The sequence below is a fragment of the Notechis scutatus genome, chromosome Z (assembly GCF_049901735.1).
Source record: "Notechis scutatus isolate UNSWTSFEM ecotype Mainland chromosome Z, rNotScu1.2, whole genome shotgun sequence".
In the NCBI taxonomy this organism is placed as follows: domain Eukaryota; kingdom Metazoa; phylum Chordata; class Lepidosauria; order Squamata; family Elapidae; genus Notechis; species Notechis scutatus.
In genome coordinates this window covers 90,112,254-90,129,326 of record NC_142025.1, presented here as the reverse complement: position 1 = coordinate 90,129,326, position 17,073 = coordinate 90,112,254, and the positions used below count along the sequence as shown (strand labels likewise).

Sequence of the window (17,073 nt, the reverse complement as noted above, 5' to 3'; positions counted from 1 at the left end):
ATTTTGTTTCTGTTTAAAGTATATATTGTTATCGAGTTCTCTGTCTTGAATATATGGGCAACATATGATGTTTTCTTTGGGTTCAGATTTCTATAAACAACATTTTATAAGCTAATGCAATGTTACGTGATGTCTAAGACAAGCAAAAGAATAGCTTCGAGATAATTGAAAGGCAATATTTAAAAATAGGAAATACATGCTAATAACATAGAAAAAATATTTATAACAATAGCTCATGTAGTTTTAAATAGAGAACCCAAGTACTTTCATGCTAAAACTGTCACAAAAAGATGTTACCTTGGAAGTAGTAATTTTTTCCACTTCCAGTGCATAATCTAGAAGAGGTGTTGCAGGGAAATGCTGTTTCACATAATCTTTAAGGATCTGAACTCTCATATCTGGGTTGTTGATCTACAAAGTTAAAAGAAACAATAAAAGAAACCACACAGTTTAAAACTAGCAAGCACTCAGGATCAAAAGTATTTTCACACCATGGCCAAATTCTTTGAAATCCTGAACTGAATTCAGGATTAGGCTATGTTACTATCAGTGGGAATCTACCATCTCTCTAAGCAGGCAAGCAACTTACTGATTTAACTCGATGGCCAATGCCCATGATTAATTTCCCTTCCTTCTTCATCTTGTTCACAAACTCCATGGGAATGATGCCACTGTCAAATGCCTTGCTGAACATTTTTGCTGCTGCATCCAAGGCGCCACCAAAACGATCTCCCTGGAAGACATTGGTAAGCAGAGAAAAAGTCAAACTGAAAATATTTTTCTTCTGGAGTAGACAATCCTGTGATCAAGCTTAAAAGTCTAAGCAGGAGAAATGGAGACAGCAGATAACAGACATTCTTTAAACAGCTCCCAACAGATCCAAAGAGGGTGCATCACTGATTTCAAACTCCTTTGCCTGCTTTGGATACAAATACTGCACAAGTCATGAAATTAGTATGTCAATGAGATCGAGGTTAGAAAAAGCATCTAGCCTCTTCAATAACAACGGACATTTGGAGCAGAAGTGTGAGTTAGCTATCATAGGAAGAAACATTTTTCAATGCAGTCTGTGTCCCTTATAGCTTTAGCTTATGGAATTCAGTCACAAGTTTACTGTTCTTAGCAATAGTTAAGAACAAAATCCATGTGAAGAAATAGAATTTCTTGAGCAAAACCAAATTTATCCTGGCAATTTCAAAACAAAAACCACCAGTTTAATAAATAGGTTTATTGCTTACCTACCAGGCAAGCAATAAGTCCAGAAATTCAAACAACACAGTTTCTATTTTATCATCTTTGGTTAGGACTGTGTATTTAACTAACCAGTTACTTCTGTCTGCTGAATTCACCTAAGCAAACTGAAAGTGATCTCATTTTACATGAAATAACCAGCAGAAACTCATTATTTCCAAAAATGTGTTGTATATAATGTAGCTTTCTCTTAAAATATAAAATTCTTTGTTATCAGCTTTGTCAGCACAGCTCCAGAAGCATCAGATGAATGCTAGAACTGAAGTGATCTTCAGTCCAGGAGTCTTTCTTCAAAACTGGCATATGTTGTGAACTATAAGAAGAGAAGTAAGAGCCCTGGCTACAAATGGTATAATGCACTAATTTCATCCACTCTTGGCAATGCTTACGATTGTGAGTAGACCTGATGTGAGACTGGAGACAAGGTCCTTTCCAGCTCTTGCACAGACAATAGTGTTATGGGCTCCCGAAACTGCTGGACCATGATCAGCTGTCACCATCAGACACATCTCCATAAACTGGCAGGCGTATTTAGGCAACCTGAAGAGACAAAGATTTCGTAAAGTTCCCTTTAGAACTGCATGTCAATTATTAAGATGTTATTACAAAGACAATTGGTGAACAGTGGCGTCCTTTTTTAAAAACAACATCTAGAAACTCAAAACTTAAGGTAGCCTTCTCCAATTTAATGTCTGCCAGTTAGATTGTTACTGCAAGACCTAGACTTCCCAACCAGCATCTACAGAAAGCCAACAGAGATCAGATGATTTAAGAAAGCATTTGTAGTTTCCATATTAGAAGCTGTTCTTCAAGAAATAGCATACCGTGCAGTTTAAAAACTATTTAGAAACAGCATAGGCTATTTACCGAAGGAAATATTTTTAAAAATGGGTCAGGAATATCTTACTTGGCCATTGGTCCCATTGACAGAGGAGCTCCCACAACTCCTCACAATCTAGTCAGCTAATGTTAAATCACATTTTGTCCTTTCTAAACTTTCCTAAATCGCAGTATATTCAAAGCAAGAGGCCCAGGAAACTATCAAGAATACCTACCAGTCAATATAGTACACACATTTTGATGAAACGTTTTCATAAATTAATATTGGGATAAAGGGAAAGAGGGGGAAAGATCCATTTAATCCCAAACATATTATTATAATGCAAATGCTCTACAATATATGTAGTAGTTAATGTGAGATTTATGTTGTGTTTCTTCTTTTTGAGTAATACTTTCAAATATTAAAATATGCTGTGTAAAAAGGCTTACGTATTATCTGTCATGACTCTAAACCAGAATATTTTGGAAGTTTTCCAGTTTCAAATAATTCTTGCCTCCCTCATCCACTATATGCAGAGAAATGGTCCTACATTCTGCAGAGAATGCTGAAAAGCATATTTAAGTGGACACTTACATAGTGCAGTGCATCATTAGAGCTTCCAACATATGGAGCATTACCAAAACTCTGCAGAATGAGACTAGGCCTTAGGATACACCTTTTCTTATGTTATATACTATATAGAGAAGGGTTAGCAGAGGGCACTGTCAGAAATCCATCATTATCAATATTGTCATAGGTATAATCATATACTGCAGTAACATCTAGAAGAGGACTGTCAAACTCACAACCCACAGGCCTGATGTGTCATGCGCTGGCCATGCTCATGCCTGGTTTAGCGAAGGGGAAAGTTGCGATACATCATGTGATGATGCCGTGATGACACGAGTTTGACACCCCTATTCTAGAAGATAAACAGGTTGCCTGCATCTCTAAGCCATGTCAGCATTTCTCTTCCATCCATTTTACCCTTTATACCTTTCATATATATTTATATGATTATCCTGTCTTTACTCAGTTGTTTCCATTTTTGTCATCTTCTCCTGACACCCATGGTCAAAAGAACAACTTTCAGAAATGAATCAGAAGTCAGCAACTCAACCCTCAACTGTTTAAGGAATTTTCTAATATAAATACCATTTATTTGCCTCATATTTCTGTCTAGAAGAGCTAGACAGCATCTCTCAGAGACCTGCCTCAGAAATTTAGCTGTCAACACTCAATAGTTAAAGTGAATATTTCAATGGAAAGTTTATTCCAGTTATTTAAAATCTGTTTTCACAATCAAAATCAGCACCACCCTGAAAACACCCAAAGCTCTCAAAAAAGAAAGATAAGATAACGTTGTTAAGTTTCCCCTAAACCACCAGAAAAAACAATTTACCTTCTCTGGAACCACAGCAGACCCAAGACACCACCAATTCCCATCTCTTCCTTGAAGACCTCAGTGATTGGCATGCCGGCATAGATCAGTTCCTGACCTCGCTCATCACAGATGCTCGTCATGAAAGAAGCTGGTTTCCGGATTAAACCAAGCTCCTAAAAAATAGAAAATAGATGGTTAAAAAATCCCAAACATGGCAGCCCTGTCTTAATTTTCAATTTGATTTTTTTTAATTTTTTTAATTTGAGCTGGTAGACTCATATCAATTTAGACTCATATCAGGCTTACACAGATAAATATTTTTCTATAAAAGTAATATGTTCTACTGAAATCTAGTCCAAAATATTTTACTACTTGAGAGATTAAGTAGCATATCATGTCTACCTCTCCAATCATCACAGTTCCTAAGATCCAAAGTCAAATGATACTGAAAATCAACTACCTCTTTTTGCCTAGAGATAGGACCAGCCTTGTTTCCAGGGAACATGCAGGATATGTTGGTCCTTTGGACTAGTCTTCTAGGTAAAAGAAATGCTTTTCCATGGAACAGTGTTGACTTACTGGTGCCCCTGCCTATGGTACTTAATGGTAAAATTCAAAGTGTACTATTCCAATCTTTAATTATATTATTAATTGTATGTTCTGACAGACAGACACACACTCCATGCTTCACTCAAGTAATTCATTTTTGCAAAAAATAATAATGGGAGAGAACTAAGCTGACCATTTAATTACAATCAAATATATCAGTAAACATTTTTACAAGTTATCATCTATATATCAAGTGTCCCCAATCTGTGGCTGTAGCCCACTACCATTCCATGATGACAGCTATAGAAGTGGTGAGTGGTGAATAATGGGCCAGTGCGTAAAGCCCAACTTATGTGAGTGCCAGGCACTGGCGCTTGCAGCCTCACTTGTGCAAGCAATGGGTGCTAGCACTCAAAGCCCCACTCATGTGAGGGGCAGGCACTGGCATTCACAGCCCCACTTTGTGCCAGCTAAATGAAGCTGTTCATGCACATATGCACCTGCCCATCACTTAAAACAATCCCCTCTTCTACCCCCCTTCGGGCCACCAACCCAGAAAGGTTAGGGAACGCTGATCTACATAGCACGTTTTAAGAATTTCAAGCTCATTCAGCCGTTCACCTCCGATGTGTACCTCTTCTAGACTATTAAGAATAAACCTACTCTTGCCCAGGAGTAATCCATTGGTACAGTTGGAGGAGGAACTTCCTGTGCTGGCTCAATTACTCCCTTAGAAACCAGATCCTCATACACTGACCTATTGAAAGGAAAGAAAATAATGTTAATTTCTTACAGATTTACCCAATGATTATGTACTGGGTTTGTGTTATATCTGCTTTGAAAATCATCTCTTTATACTCATGGATAGTGACCTCTAGGTTTCTACAAAGTCAATAATCAATTAAGACTCAGCCCGCTATTCTTGTAATGTATTTATATTTTCTTACAATTATAGCCCAATATTCTCAAATTCCATAAATCTCCAAATAAAAAAGACCTTTGCAACTGGTTGGCAGAATTTAATTTCTAACTCAACTAAAATCTATCTTCAGAACAGTATATATTATCCAATTCTGAAGGCTACTTCTGCTGACTGCTTGCAATTTGGCAGTTCAAATCTCACCAGACTCAAGGTTGACTCAGCCTTTCATCTTTCTGAGGTCAGTAAAACGAACATCCAGATTGTCGGGGGCAATATGCTGACTCTGTAAACTGCTTAGAGAGAGCTGTAAAGCATTATGAAGTGGTATATAAGTCTAAATGCTATTGCTATCTTCATTTTCTTAAACTCCATATTTAAGAAATATGGACATCATATTATGGCATACTTGAATAGAGTTTCAATCGACTTTTCCTTTTTGAGGATAATTTTTTTATTAAACCTTTTAAATCCCTGTGTTTGTACTTATTTGTACTTATATTTACAAGTAAAAAACAATACATTCCAGTTTTGTTGTAGCTCAGTGTTTTTGAAGCTCAGAGACTTTAGGATGTGTAAACTTGCTTGCCAGCTAGGAAATCCTGTCAATTGAATTCCACATATCTTAACATTGCTGAGACTGAGAAACACAATTTTATGTAATGTTCAATATCCTTTTCCTGAGTATATACATTTGATGAATTACTCAATGAAAAATCTTTGGGTATATCAGTTTGTGGAAATGGCTATAGGCAGGGTAAAGCAAAGGATATATGAAGCAGTCTAAAAGTTGCATTAAGTCAAGGGACTTTGATAATTTTATGCTGCTAACAAAGTTTACCAAATCCAGTCTTTCAGATTTTCACTGGCCAAAGGTAGGAGTGTTAGTGCTTTAAATGATAATAGGGGATACATTGCAAAACCTAGTACTTCCTCATTCATTAGTAATTCATCTATTTTACTAAGCAATGGGTTTTTTAAAACCAGGATTTATTTTGAATGGGTTCACCGAACATCTTATTCCAAGCATAAATTTGTATAACTTCATGCAATGTGAGATTTCTACTCACCTTGCTTTGCGAGTTGGTAAAGAATATTCCAGACTTTGCAATGGGCAAAACAATTCTTATGGTGATTATAACATGTAGTCTGATCCATATATCTGTTTACTGATTATTTGCCCAGAGTTAATAATAGTAAAGAATGTCATTTATAATTCTGGGAGCAATCCACCATGTAATCCATCAAAGGATGATTGATTCTATTCTTAAAATCCTGAGTAATCCTATACTACTATTTCTCAGACTGTCTTTAAGAAGCCCAACTTCTGAGATATCATGATTATTGTCATAATATCACTTACTGGATTACATCACCCAACTCATCAAAGCTTTGTGGTACAAAGACACCCACTTCTTTTAGTGCTTTATTCTTGGCTACAGCAGTTTCAGATGCCTGATTGGCACATGCTCCAGCATGGCCAAATTGTACCTGTTATAAAGAAGGGACATATAAAACATAAAATACTAAACAGAATAATGGCAACAAGAATGTATAATAAAACAAAATAAAGCTAGCTATAAATAGTAAAAACAATGCAGTCATACAATTAGAATAAGACTAACAGTACATAGAATAATAACCGAAAACACTAAAATTATATCTAAAATGCATGATAGAATAAAGCATTTTTATTTGGTAGCAAGAAGACCATATGCACAAAATGAGTCCCTATGTGGAAGGAATTCCACATATGGGATAACCCTCTCCCCTTTGGAAAAAGGTTCTTGTGGACATTTGTCTCATCTCATTTAGCAGGAATACCTGGCCTCAGATGAAGATATTAATGATCAGGTGGATCAATAACTACACAGTATGAAAATTAATACCTCATACATGTTTTATAAATGTTTAAAGAATTAAAGTAGGGCATGGTGAATATGGACAATTATACTGTAGAAAGTACAATGACTGGTTGATTACCAAAGGGGCAGATAGGTGGTTATTGGATCTTTCACGGAGTTGTGGAGTAATATCAAGCTCTCAAAGTCTCATTTTATGAAGAAATAGCAAGTGACTATTAGCAACAAAACTAATGAAGACTTTGTATTCTTGGATTCTGCTTGAATTGGCAGAATCATTCTGCCAATGATTCAATGACTTCCTCTTTACTATATATATTACCTCTGAAGAGAACATAGTAGCACATGTTCCAATGCACCAGCACACAACAGGTTTAGTGATCCGGCCTTCTTTCACACCCTTACAGATTTTGTATTCTTCGGTTCCTCCAATCTAAAAAAATTAAACAAAATTGCAGTCAAATGAATTAGTCTAATCTGTACTGGCCGTTCTTTAAAATAAGACACTATACCAATTTCACCAATCCAGCCTTACTTTTAATTCTATTAAATGAGAGGATTAGATAAAGAGATAAATCACCTGATTACATGGAGTGGAATATGAATCTGAATAAAACAGCATCAATAATAATAAATCAAGATGAAGACATTTTTAAGATTTTTGTACTGATGTTAAATTAAGCCAAATGGCAGGTAAAATAAGAATACATCAAAATTAAGATGATACAAATCAAATCAAACCAAGTTTATTACAGTAAAAGACCAGAACAAATAAAAACACTCAATGAATATCCAGCCAAAAATTATAGAATAAAATAGTAACAGATAAAATCTATTAAAATCACAATTTTCCATACAATCTGTCAGTTACACTTGGGCTAACTATGCTATAATATCAATCCTTAAACTGTGAGGCCCATAGTCATTAAATACTAAAATGCAAAAGAATAGTAGTGCAAAAGGGCTTGCTACATTGGTTGTATAAAATACTATGGTGGACTGATCACTTGTTTCCGACGAATCCCTAGTGCTGCTACACAGAATCTACCCACTGCACTGTAATCAATCTGTCTGTCCTTAAGCAGCTAGCCACTGGAGATAAGCAGTGTCAGAATGGCTAGGATACCTACTGATTGTTGAGAAAATATGGTTTTCATATCTCTACAGAAAGACTATCAAAGGAGTATGTGTCCAACGGTCTCCAGGTAATACAGTGATGGAGAGCTGCTAGACATAAGAAACCAAAGCTCTACCTGGATATAGAATCCTCCAGCAATGTCTTGGTATTTGGTAAACTTGGTAAGTTTATTCTAGACAAATTATTTATGTTTCCACAGCATATATGAGGGTAGAAAATCAGTAGCTTTTCCAATCCTGCTAACTGCACTTGCCATGAAGCCCAGCCAATGTGGCTAATCATAAAAGAGAGGCTTCCCAGTCTTTGGCTTTATGGCACTGGCTGCAGAACACAATCATGATGTTATTTTTATTGTCATCTACTCTTCCTTTTTCAAAATCAATGAAAAGATCCCATTTCTATATGTGTATATGTATAATTGTATACTTTTTATTAAAACAAGATAAAACTAAACAAGATAAAAACTAAAACTGTATATTATATAAAGGAATAAAAATAAAAAGAAATTAAAGAAAAAGTAAAAAGTGCAAGAAAAGAAAAAATTGGAAGAAAGAAAGAAATACAAAGTAGTAATTTCTGATATTCTTCATAGCACTATAAGTACAAATGTATTCTAAGCTCTCTTCCTAAAGTTGTAACATATTACTATTCTTTATATAATCTACTTTGTCTAATCATCAAAAATATAAATCACAAGTTCATTTTTATACAGAAAGTCCATTACAGGAAAAGATCCCATTTCCAAATTATGCACAAGATACAAATTAAAAGATACTCACTTCTCCTAGCACTACGATCATCTTCACCCCTGGAGTATCCTGGTAACGCAGTACGTGATCCATGAAAGTAGAACCAGGATATCTGGGCGGAAGGGAACAATTTTTTTTAAAAAAAGTATTTTAAAAGGCAAAAACAGGCAAAATAAACATTTGGAACTACTCCTCTTACCTATCTCCACCAATGGCTACCCCTTCAAAGACTCCATCTGTGGTCCTGGAGATAATGTTGTTGAGCTCATTGGACATCCCTCCTGAGCGGGAGACATAAGCTACACTACCAGGGCGATACAGCTTCGATGCCAGAATGTTATCCAGCATGCCTCCGGTATTTCCAATCTTAAAGCAGCCGGGTTTAATTCCACCCACCTGTGAACAGAAAGTAAGAGCTGAAATATCAAGATCCCTTAATTAAAACAATGTTTGAATCAGGTCCAGCTAAGGATAATTGTATCATGTAGACCAAGGGTCGCCAACCTTTTGGACCTCAGGGATCACCAAACTCATAATTTTAAATCCCGCGGATCACTAATATGAATTTTGACTGACAGTGACTTCCTGACATTGGCGGGAGAAAGAGAGAGAGAGATCCAATCTAACCTCAGAGGGCTGGTGGTGATGTTCTCTCTCTCTCTCTCAAACACACACACACACACACACACAGAGGTCCCTCACACACCCCCACCCCCTCCAAGGCAGCCACATCCCTAACCTGCTTTTCAGCTCTGTTATTGGGGAGGGGAAGAGAGAGAGAGAGAGAGTGCCATGTAGGTGGCACAGCCTTGTGTTCCCTGTGTTCCCGCGCAGCCTGGATTAATTGCTTTGGGGAGATGCTTTGGGGGTGATATTTCTCTGCGGGCCACCAAAATTTTCTCGCAGAGCACCACTGATGTAGACGATCTTTCATTCCACCCACCCCCCATTACCTAATTTACATTCCCCATTATCTATGAACATTTATAGCACATCTGTGGGCAGCATCTAACTGATTGATTTAAAAAAAAGCTACATTGGGTCAGACCTGGCTAGGAGAAAGGTCTTTAGAGAAAAGGTCATTGAGGCTTCCCGGATCTGTAGGTTCAACCAGAAGCTGAAATAATTTCTCAGAGGAAGGCAGTAGGGAGCCAATTCTGAACTATTGCAAAGGAAACTACAATGGTGTGATCAGAAGGACCTCAAGAATTAAATGTGACTGAAGACTTTATTTTTATTTTTGCCTTTTTGTGCATGTGTGTGTACGAGTGTGTGCACATGCAGGCATGTTCATATGCTGTCAAGTTAGTCTTGATTCCTGGTGATTTTCTGAACAAATCCCTGCAATTTTTAGCAACATTTTTCAGAAATGGTTGTTTCCTCCAAGGGCTGAGAGAGACTAATTGATCCATAGTCACCCAGCTGGTTTCCTGCTAAAGTGAGGCTAGAATTGACTGTCTCCTAATTTCTATCTAGTGCTTTACCCCATTACACCAAATTGGCTCTCATCTTTACCTATATTGGCTCTCATCTTTACCAAGATGAAAAAACAGTTATTTTTGCCCATAATTTTTAAGGTTGTCATAACAAAAAAAAAACCTAAGATATTAAGATTTGGACATTTGATCATAGAATAGAACACTTTACATTTATCAAAATTTGGGCAGTATTTTAAAAATGATTTCCTGCCTTGATGAATCTAAGAGATAATGATCTTTACTGTGGGATTGGCAATGCACACTAAAGTTTTGGGCCACAGAGGTGATAGCATCAAATATTAAATAAGATCTGTAGCACAATAAGAAGTTTTGTGCTGAAATCTTACCAAAAATACATAAAAATATACCAACCAAATGCTTAGGGGCCAGTTTTCAGCTCAGCCATACCAAGAGAAGGAAGAGAATGGAAAGATCTGATGTTTAAATACTTTGAAGTGCTGATTAATCAGTGATTCACTATCCCCAGTAAGATGCATTTATACAAATTAATCAAGTCTTTGTGACAATTTTCCTCTTTAGAACTCTACAGGTTCTAAAGTGAACCTGCTGGCACAGTTTGAGTACATTTAGTTTGCAGCAAGAAGTTCTAAGTCTGTAAAAAAGGAAGCCTATTTTAAAGCCAAAAGAAAACAAAAATAATCCAAATGAAGTGCTTTTTTTCTTACCGTTGCTGGTCCAATAATCGTGACTCCTTTCTCATCTGCCATTTTGATCAACCTGCGGGTCAGGGCCTCAGGAATCCCTTCTGCAATGATGGCCACCGTATGGATCTGAAACCCAAGAGGAAAGTAGCACCAATAATTTGATTTCTGGGTGTGTTTTTTCTTTTTGCTCATGAGAAATGGAGATTTAGGAAATAAGTCTAATAACATATTTTTCTCAACTTTGATTTTAAGACTGGGAAGAGGGGAAACAATGACAAGGAAAGAAAATGCATTGTTCAACCAAAATTGCCACTACATCAGACTTTTCCATTTTTTTAAAATCATGCACACTGTGGAAACTGAGGATAGAAGATAATGTTTAAGACATAAGAATTTATTTGTCATTACACTCGCAAGCGGGTGCAACGAAATGAGGTGCTCTTCCACAAGTAAAACTGGACAAACACCACTAAAAAAGAAAAAAAAAATTGAACTAAACACAACCAACCATACAATAATCTCTATACAATTTAAAAATGTAAATACCCCACTACTCTCAGCCATTAGACTCCACAAAAATCTTATGACCCTGCATTCAGACTCAAAACTGCACTTGGATAAAAACTGTTCTTAAATCTGGTCGTCCTTGTTCTTAATACCCTAAATCTCCTTCTCGATGGTAATAGTTCAAAGAGCTGATGTCCCGGATGAGAGGAGTCATTCAATATGTTAAGTATCTTCCTCTTACATCTATTCCTATACAGTTCTTCCAAAGAGGGGAGTGAGCAGCCAATGATGTTTTGGGCCATCTTGATCACCCTCTGAATTGCCTTTTTCTCTGCCACTGTGCAGCTCGAGAACCATACACAGAGACAGTAGGATAATATACTCTCAATTGAACTCCGATAGAAGGTAGTCAATAGACTCTCAGCCAGTTGTTGTTTCCTAAGAATCCTTAGTAAATACAACCGTTGTTGTGCCTTCTTAATTAAAGCAGCGGTGTTTGCACTCCAGGTCAGGTCATTTGTAATGATGGTCCCGAGAAACTTACATTCAACCACCTGTTCCACACGAACTCCCTCTATATACAGTGGCTGAATGTCTGCTCTTTTTTTCCTATAGTCCACTATAACCTCCTTAGTCTTCTTAATATTAAATAGAAGATTATTATTTTTGCACCAGCGGGATAGCTGTAATACCTCATCCCGATATGCAGACTCATCATCCCCAGAAATAAGTCCTACAAGCGTAGTATCGTCTGCAAATTTCATTATCCTATTGTTGGGATGTTTATTTGTGCAATCAGATGAATAGATGGAGAACAGTAGTGGACTAAGGACACAACCTTGTGGAGTGCCAATGCTAAGTGTCTTGACAGTAGAAGTATAATCATTCAGTTTAACTCTTTGTGGACAATTTGTTAAAAAAAACCAATATCCATAAACAAATAGAATCTGGAAAATCTAGATCTTTGAGCTTGGCTATTAATCTATGCGGTATGATGGTATTGAAAGCAGAACTAAAATCTGCGAACAACATTCTTACATAATTCCCGGTGTTTCCAAATGGGATAAGACCATGTGAAGCACAGTAATAATTGCATCCTCGGTTGATCTATTTTCTTTGTAAGCAAACTGAAGCCCATCAAAGGAATCGGGAAGGCAGGAGATAATATAATTTCGAACTAGCTGCTCAAAGCACTTCATTAAGATGGAAGTTAGTGCCACCGCCTATAGTCGCTCGGACCATTTGTAGGCAACTTTTAGGCAGTGGAACGATGGTGGAAGCCTTGAGACACACAGGAACCACACATTGTGTCAAGGATCGATTAAAAATTTCGGTCCATACCCCAGCTAACTGATCAGCACAATCTTTTACCACCCGACCAGGAATTGAGTCGGGCCCAGCTGACTTTCTGGAATTAACCACCTTCATTGTCTGCCTCACATCCTGCTCATTCACAATGAAGGGGAGGCTCTGCTGAGTAAATGATGGCAAAGGGACAGTTTCAGTTTGATGGATCTCAAATCGAGCAAAAAAGTTGTTCAACTCCTCAACCACCGCCACACTACCATCCGAAGAGACCTTTTTTGCTTTATAGTTCGTTAGTTGTTGAACCCCCTGCCAAACCTGCCTCATGTTATTACCGAGAAAGCAATCTTCAATTCTCCTCTTATATTCGGCCTTAGCTTGCTTAATGCCTCTCCTTAAGTTCGTTCTTGCAGCACTATAATCTAGATCATTCCCAGACTTAAAAGCCTTATTTCTTGCGTACAGCAAGCGTCTAACCTTCCCGGTCATCCAAGGTTTTTGATTAGGATAAACCCGGATTCGTTTATCCACCGTGACAGTATCAATACAGTGTGCCATATACCCTAACACCGCAGCCGTGTGATCATAGAGATCAGGATGATCAAAAACTTCCCAGTTTGTCTGTTCGAAGCAGTCCTTTAGCTGCTCCATAGCTCCCTCTGGCCAGCTTTTCACCGTCTTGACTACCAACCCTGCCTGTTTTCTCAGAGGAATATACTCCGGGGCTAAAAGCAGGGACAAGTGATCCGACTGGCCCAGATGTGGTAATTGTAATACCCTGTATCCATTTACAATATTCGTGTAGGCTTTATCCAAGGTGTTCGACCCCCTAGTAGCACACCTTATATGTTGATAGAATTTAGGGAGGACCACACGAAGATCCACATGATTAAAATCTCCTGCAATAATGTATACAGCATCTGGAAATTTGCTTTGCAAGTTGCCAATTTCATCACCCAGGAAGCCCAGAGCCAAATCTACATTTGCATCTGGCGGAATGTAAACAGCAAGAATAATAACAATGCTGAATTCCCGTGGAAGATAGAAGGGTCTGCATCTCACAGACAGATATTTCAGCTCCAAAGAGCAGTGACGTGTTATAACCTCTGAGTTTGTACACCAAGTCTCTTTAACAAACATACACACTCCACCTCCTCTGCACTTCCCCACATTTTTGTCTCTGTCCAGACGATGTAATAAAAAACCGTCCATCTCAATGACAATGTCCGGAATAGTGGGGTTCAACCAGGTTTCGGTGATTAACAACACACAACAGCTTTTCACGAACTTACTTGAAGAGACCTGTAACCTTAAATCATCCATCTTGTTTACCACGGATCTGGCATTAGTCAGAAAGAGACTTGGGAGCGGTAGCTGCTTCGTTTGTTTTTGCAGCCTGTATAAAACACCAGCCCTGCAGCCTCTTTTCTTCCCCCTCTCCCTTCGTCTTCTTTTCCTTCTCACCCTCTCTCTCACCAGAGCCACAATCCACGGAGAGCCGGGGAGCCTTGCAATCTCTGACAGTATGTTATGTTTCCAAACAAACTTAGCTGTTATCTCTTGTTTGCTTTGTAGTCCAATCTTTAAACATCATACTATGTGAATTTTGAGTAGTGATTTAATAATTAATGATTGTCATTAAGCTCCATTCTCTTATTTTTTTCTTTCTTTCCCTTCCTTCATTCTTTCCTTCCTTCCTCTCTCTTTCTCTCTCTCCTTCCTTCTTTCTTTAAGCTTAATGATAGTTCAAAGTTATGTCTAAACACAGTTTGATTTCAGGTTTTCTAATTTGCAGCATAAACTATGGCTTTTTAGTGCTCCATAGTTGCATTATCAATTGCAAAATCAACAGCAGTTTTTTAAAAAGTGCAATTGATAAAAAATAGTTGCCTTCAAGTAATTTAGTAAATTTACCAAACTACTCTAAAATGGCCCTAGATTTGCTGATATCCAAATATTTCCCCATTATCTGATACTGATGTCACACTTCTTACATTCATTGAGACCTGTGAAATGAAGTACAGACTGTAAAATTTGGGCATAATTAGTGCACAAACTAATCAGGCTCAAGATAACCTGATTTCATACTGTTTTCTGTGATGTCTCAGTCAGACCATTTCTGTATGCTGCAAATACGCTTCTGGTTTTTCAAAAGAAGTGCTGATTTTCTCAAATTAAACAGGATTTCACTACCACATTCTCTGTTTCTTTAACACAGAAGCATACATACAGCTCCATGGAAACACTGGCAAATAACATACATGGTTACTTGAAAAAAATATTTCAAGATTTTTACAAACTTAAATTGTACAAAAAACAAACTTGTTTTTGCTTTGTTATTAAAATACAGAAGAGAGTTCCTAGATTTTGAAACTTATTTCTGACAATTGAATACAATTTTAGTACTTAAACAACCAAATTTTTGTAATACTATTTGTACTAAATTTTTAAAGCAACCAGTACTTAACACACAGTATTTTAGTAATTCTTCTAGTATTATGTAAGACAGACTAAACATTATATCTAAACTTATTTGGAATTGCAAATCCAAAGTGTTTTACTATTCTATTGACTCCTGAACAAGAGCAAAAAGATTTCGGGTAAATATGTTAGAGACATACAGATATCTTATCCAACAAAGAAAGAACTTAGGATCCAGATAATTGTCCACCCATAGTTTAATTTAAGGATGGGCAGTACAACACATTGCCTCATCATCTTAGCAAAAATCATATCTGGTACAATAAGAGGCATTTATAACTGATTTTCACAAATAACTCAATAGGATTACTTTGATAGAAATCCTTGCCTATCCACATACCTGAGGGTAATTCATAGTCTCTACAGTGCTATCATATGCTGAACGGAGAGAGGCAAAGTTGATTAGCACATCCACTTCTGGGTGTTTCTTCATGGCATCTGCCATATTCTTGAATACAGGAATGAGTATCTCTTTGTGACCCCAGTAAAATTTTTGTCTGTGGTCACCTCTGTACAAAATAATAAGTAAATGCAATATTAATTTATTGACTAGAGACACAGTCAGTGCCTCATTTATTAGTACAGACATGGTGCTGGGCTTGCTGCAGTACATTTACCTAAGTCAACAACTTTTGGTAGAACAACAGATAGATGGAAATTTCTCCTTAGTCTTGCTTTAAGCCTTTGAAAACAGTTTATCTCCTATAACTTTAATCTAAATTAGACAAAAATCATTTTATCTCAGTATTTATTCTGAATACTGATTTAGTGACAGTGTATCATCATAATATATTGATGATTAATAATAGATATAATCAGATGGCTTACATCAAGGATTATAGCCAACTAGAGAAGAAATTTAATGTAATTGTTTTACAAATCTTTTTTTGTTTACAGATAGTACTGATAATTGATGCTGTTGGGGACTTTAATTCACTCTTGGATCCAGATAACAGATAATCAGAGTTGGAAGGAACCTTTTAGGTCATCTAGTCCAACCCCCTGCCCAAGCAGGACACCCTATACCAGTGATAGCTAACTTTTTTGTTGTCACATGCTGAAAGTGCACGTATGTGCCTGCACGCCTCCACTGTTGTGTCTTTTAATCGCTGATTGAATATAAAGACAGACAGATTAAACTATATACAGAGGCTTCTATACAAAGCTTCTTTATTGGTTCACAAGGCATCCTCAAATATAACTCACGGTTATGTCGAAATTCATCTAATGTCTAATTCTTTGCACAGCGGACTTCATAGTGTAAAATTATAGTGATCTTTCATCCCATAACGCTGGAGCAAAGGGTGAGGCACGGTGCTGGGATCTAAGCAAGAGTAAAGGAAACTCCCCCAACCCAACCAAGGGTCAATTCAGTGACCAATCAGGATTAAAGATGTGACCACATGACATGAACTACATTTCCCATGATGCATTAATTATATTTACCATGAGGCATTCCCTTAAGGGGACAACTCCCAATTCCTAACTAACTATCCCAATTCCCAAATGCCTATATACTGTCTGAACAGCACATTCCCCGCCTGGAATTATAAATTCCACTACTAACTAACTATCAATTAACTATATAACTAAAATAAACAGTAAATAGTAAAATAGCATCAAACAATGCAATGAGGTAGATACAAAGCATGCAAAGCTTGAGGTTCAATCTTCAAGTTCAGCCTTTTTCCGCAGCAACACTAGGTCAGTGACCAGTCTAGTGTAGAGCTTCTTGGTGAAAATCTGCTGGTTGCTTCTGGCGGGCTTGTCGGGTAGACAGGTACTCTTGCTTCCACCAGTTCCAATGGGTGTTGGAAAGCTTTTGGGATAAATGTTGTGAATACATTTGCCTGGGATGGAGCCTGCAGCTGATCGATGCAGACTATTCCTGTGATTCCCCATCTTAGTGCTGTCTTGAAGGTAAATGGGGAGCCTTTTGACTACATCATTGTGAACGAAAGCGTC

General features: G+C 37.3%; 1 protein-coding gene across 5 annotated transcripts in view; it reads right to left on the bottom strand.

Moving 5' to 3' along the window:
* Positions 1-17,073, bottom strand: part of ACLY (ATP citrate lyase) — a 75,373-nt gene that overhangs the window by 7,175 nt on the left and 51,125 nt on the right. For all 5 annotated transcript variants that reach the window (XM_087947897.1, XM_087947896.1, XM_087947895.1 and 2 more), the window contains 11 exons: positions 15,449-15,617; positions 10,837-10,941; positions 8,872-9,068; positions 8,703-8,784; positions 7,108-7,218; positions 6,287-6,414; positions 4,668-4,761; positions 3,474-3,628; positions 1,641-1,791; positions 590-733; positions 298-411 (listed from right to left, as the gene is read on the bottom strand). In XM_087947897.1, coding sequence (XP_087804023.1) covers positions 298-411; positions 590-733; positions 1,641-1,791; positions 3,474-3,628; positions 4,668-4,761; positions 6,287-6,414; positions 7,108-7,218; positions 8,703-8,784; positions 8,872-9,068; positions 10,837-10,941; positions 15,449-15,617 — 1,450 coding nt within the window. The remainder of the gene's footprint in view (positions 1-297; positions 412-589; positions 734-1,640; positions 1,792-3,473; positions 3,629-4,667; positions 4,762-6,286; positions 6,415-7,107; positions 7,219-8,702; positions 8,785-8,871; positions 9,069-10,836; positions 10,942-15,448; positions 15,618-17,073) is intronic.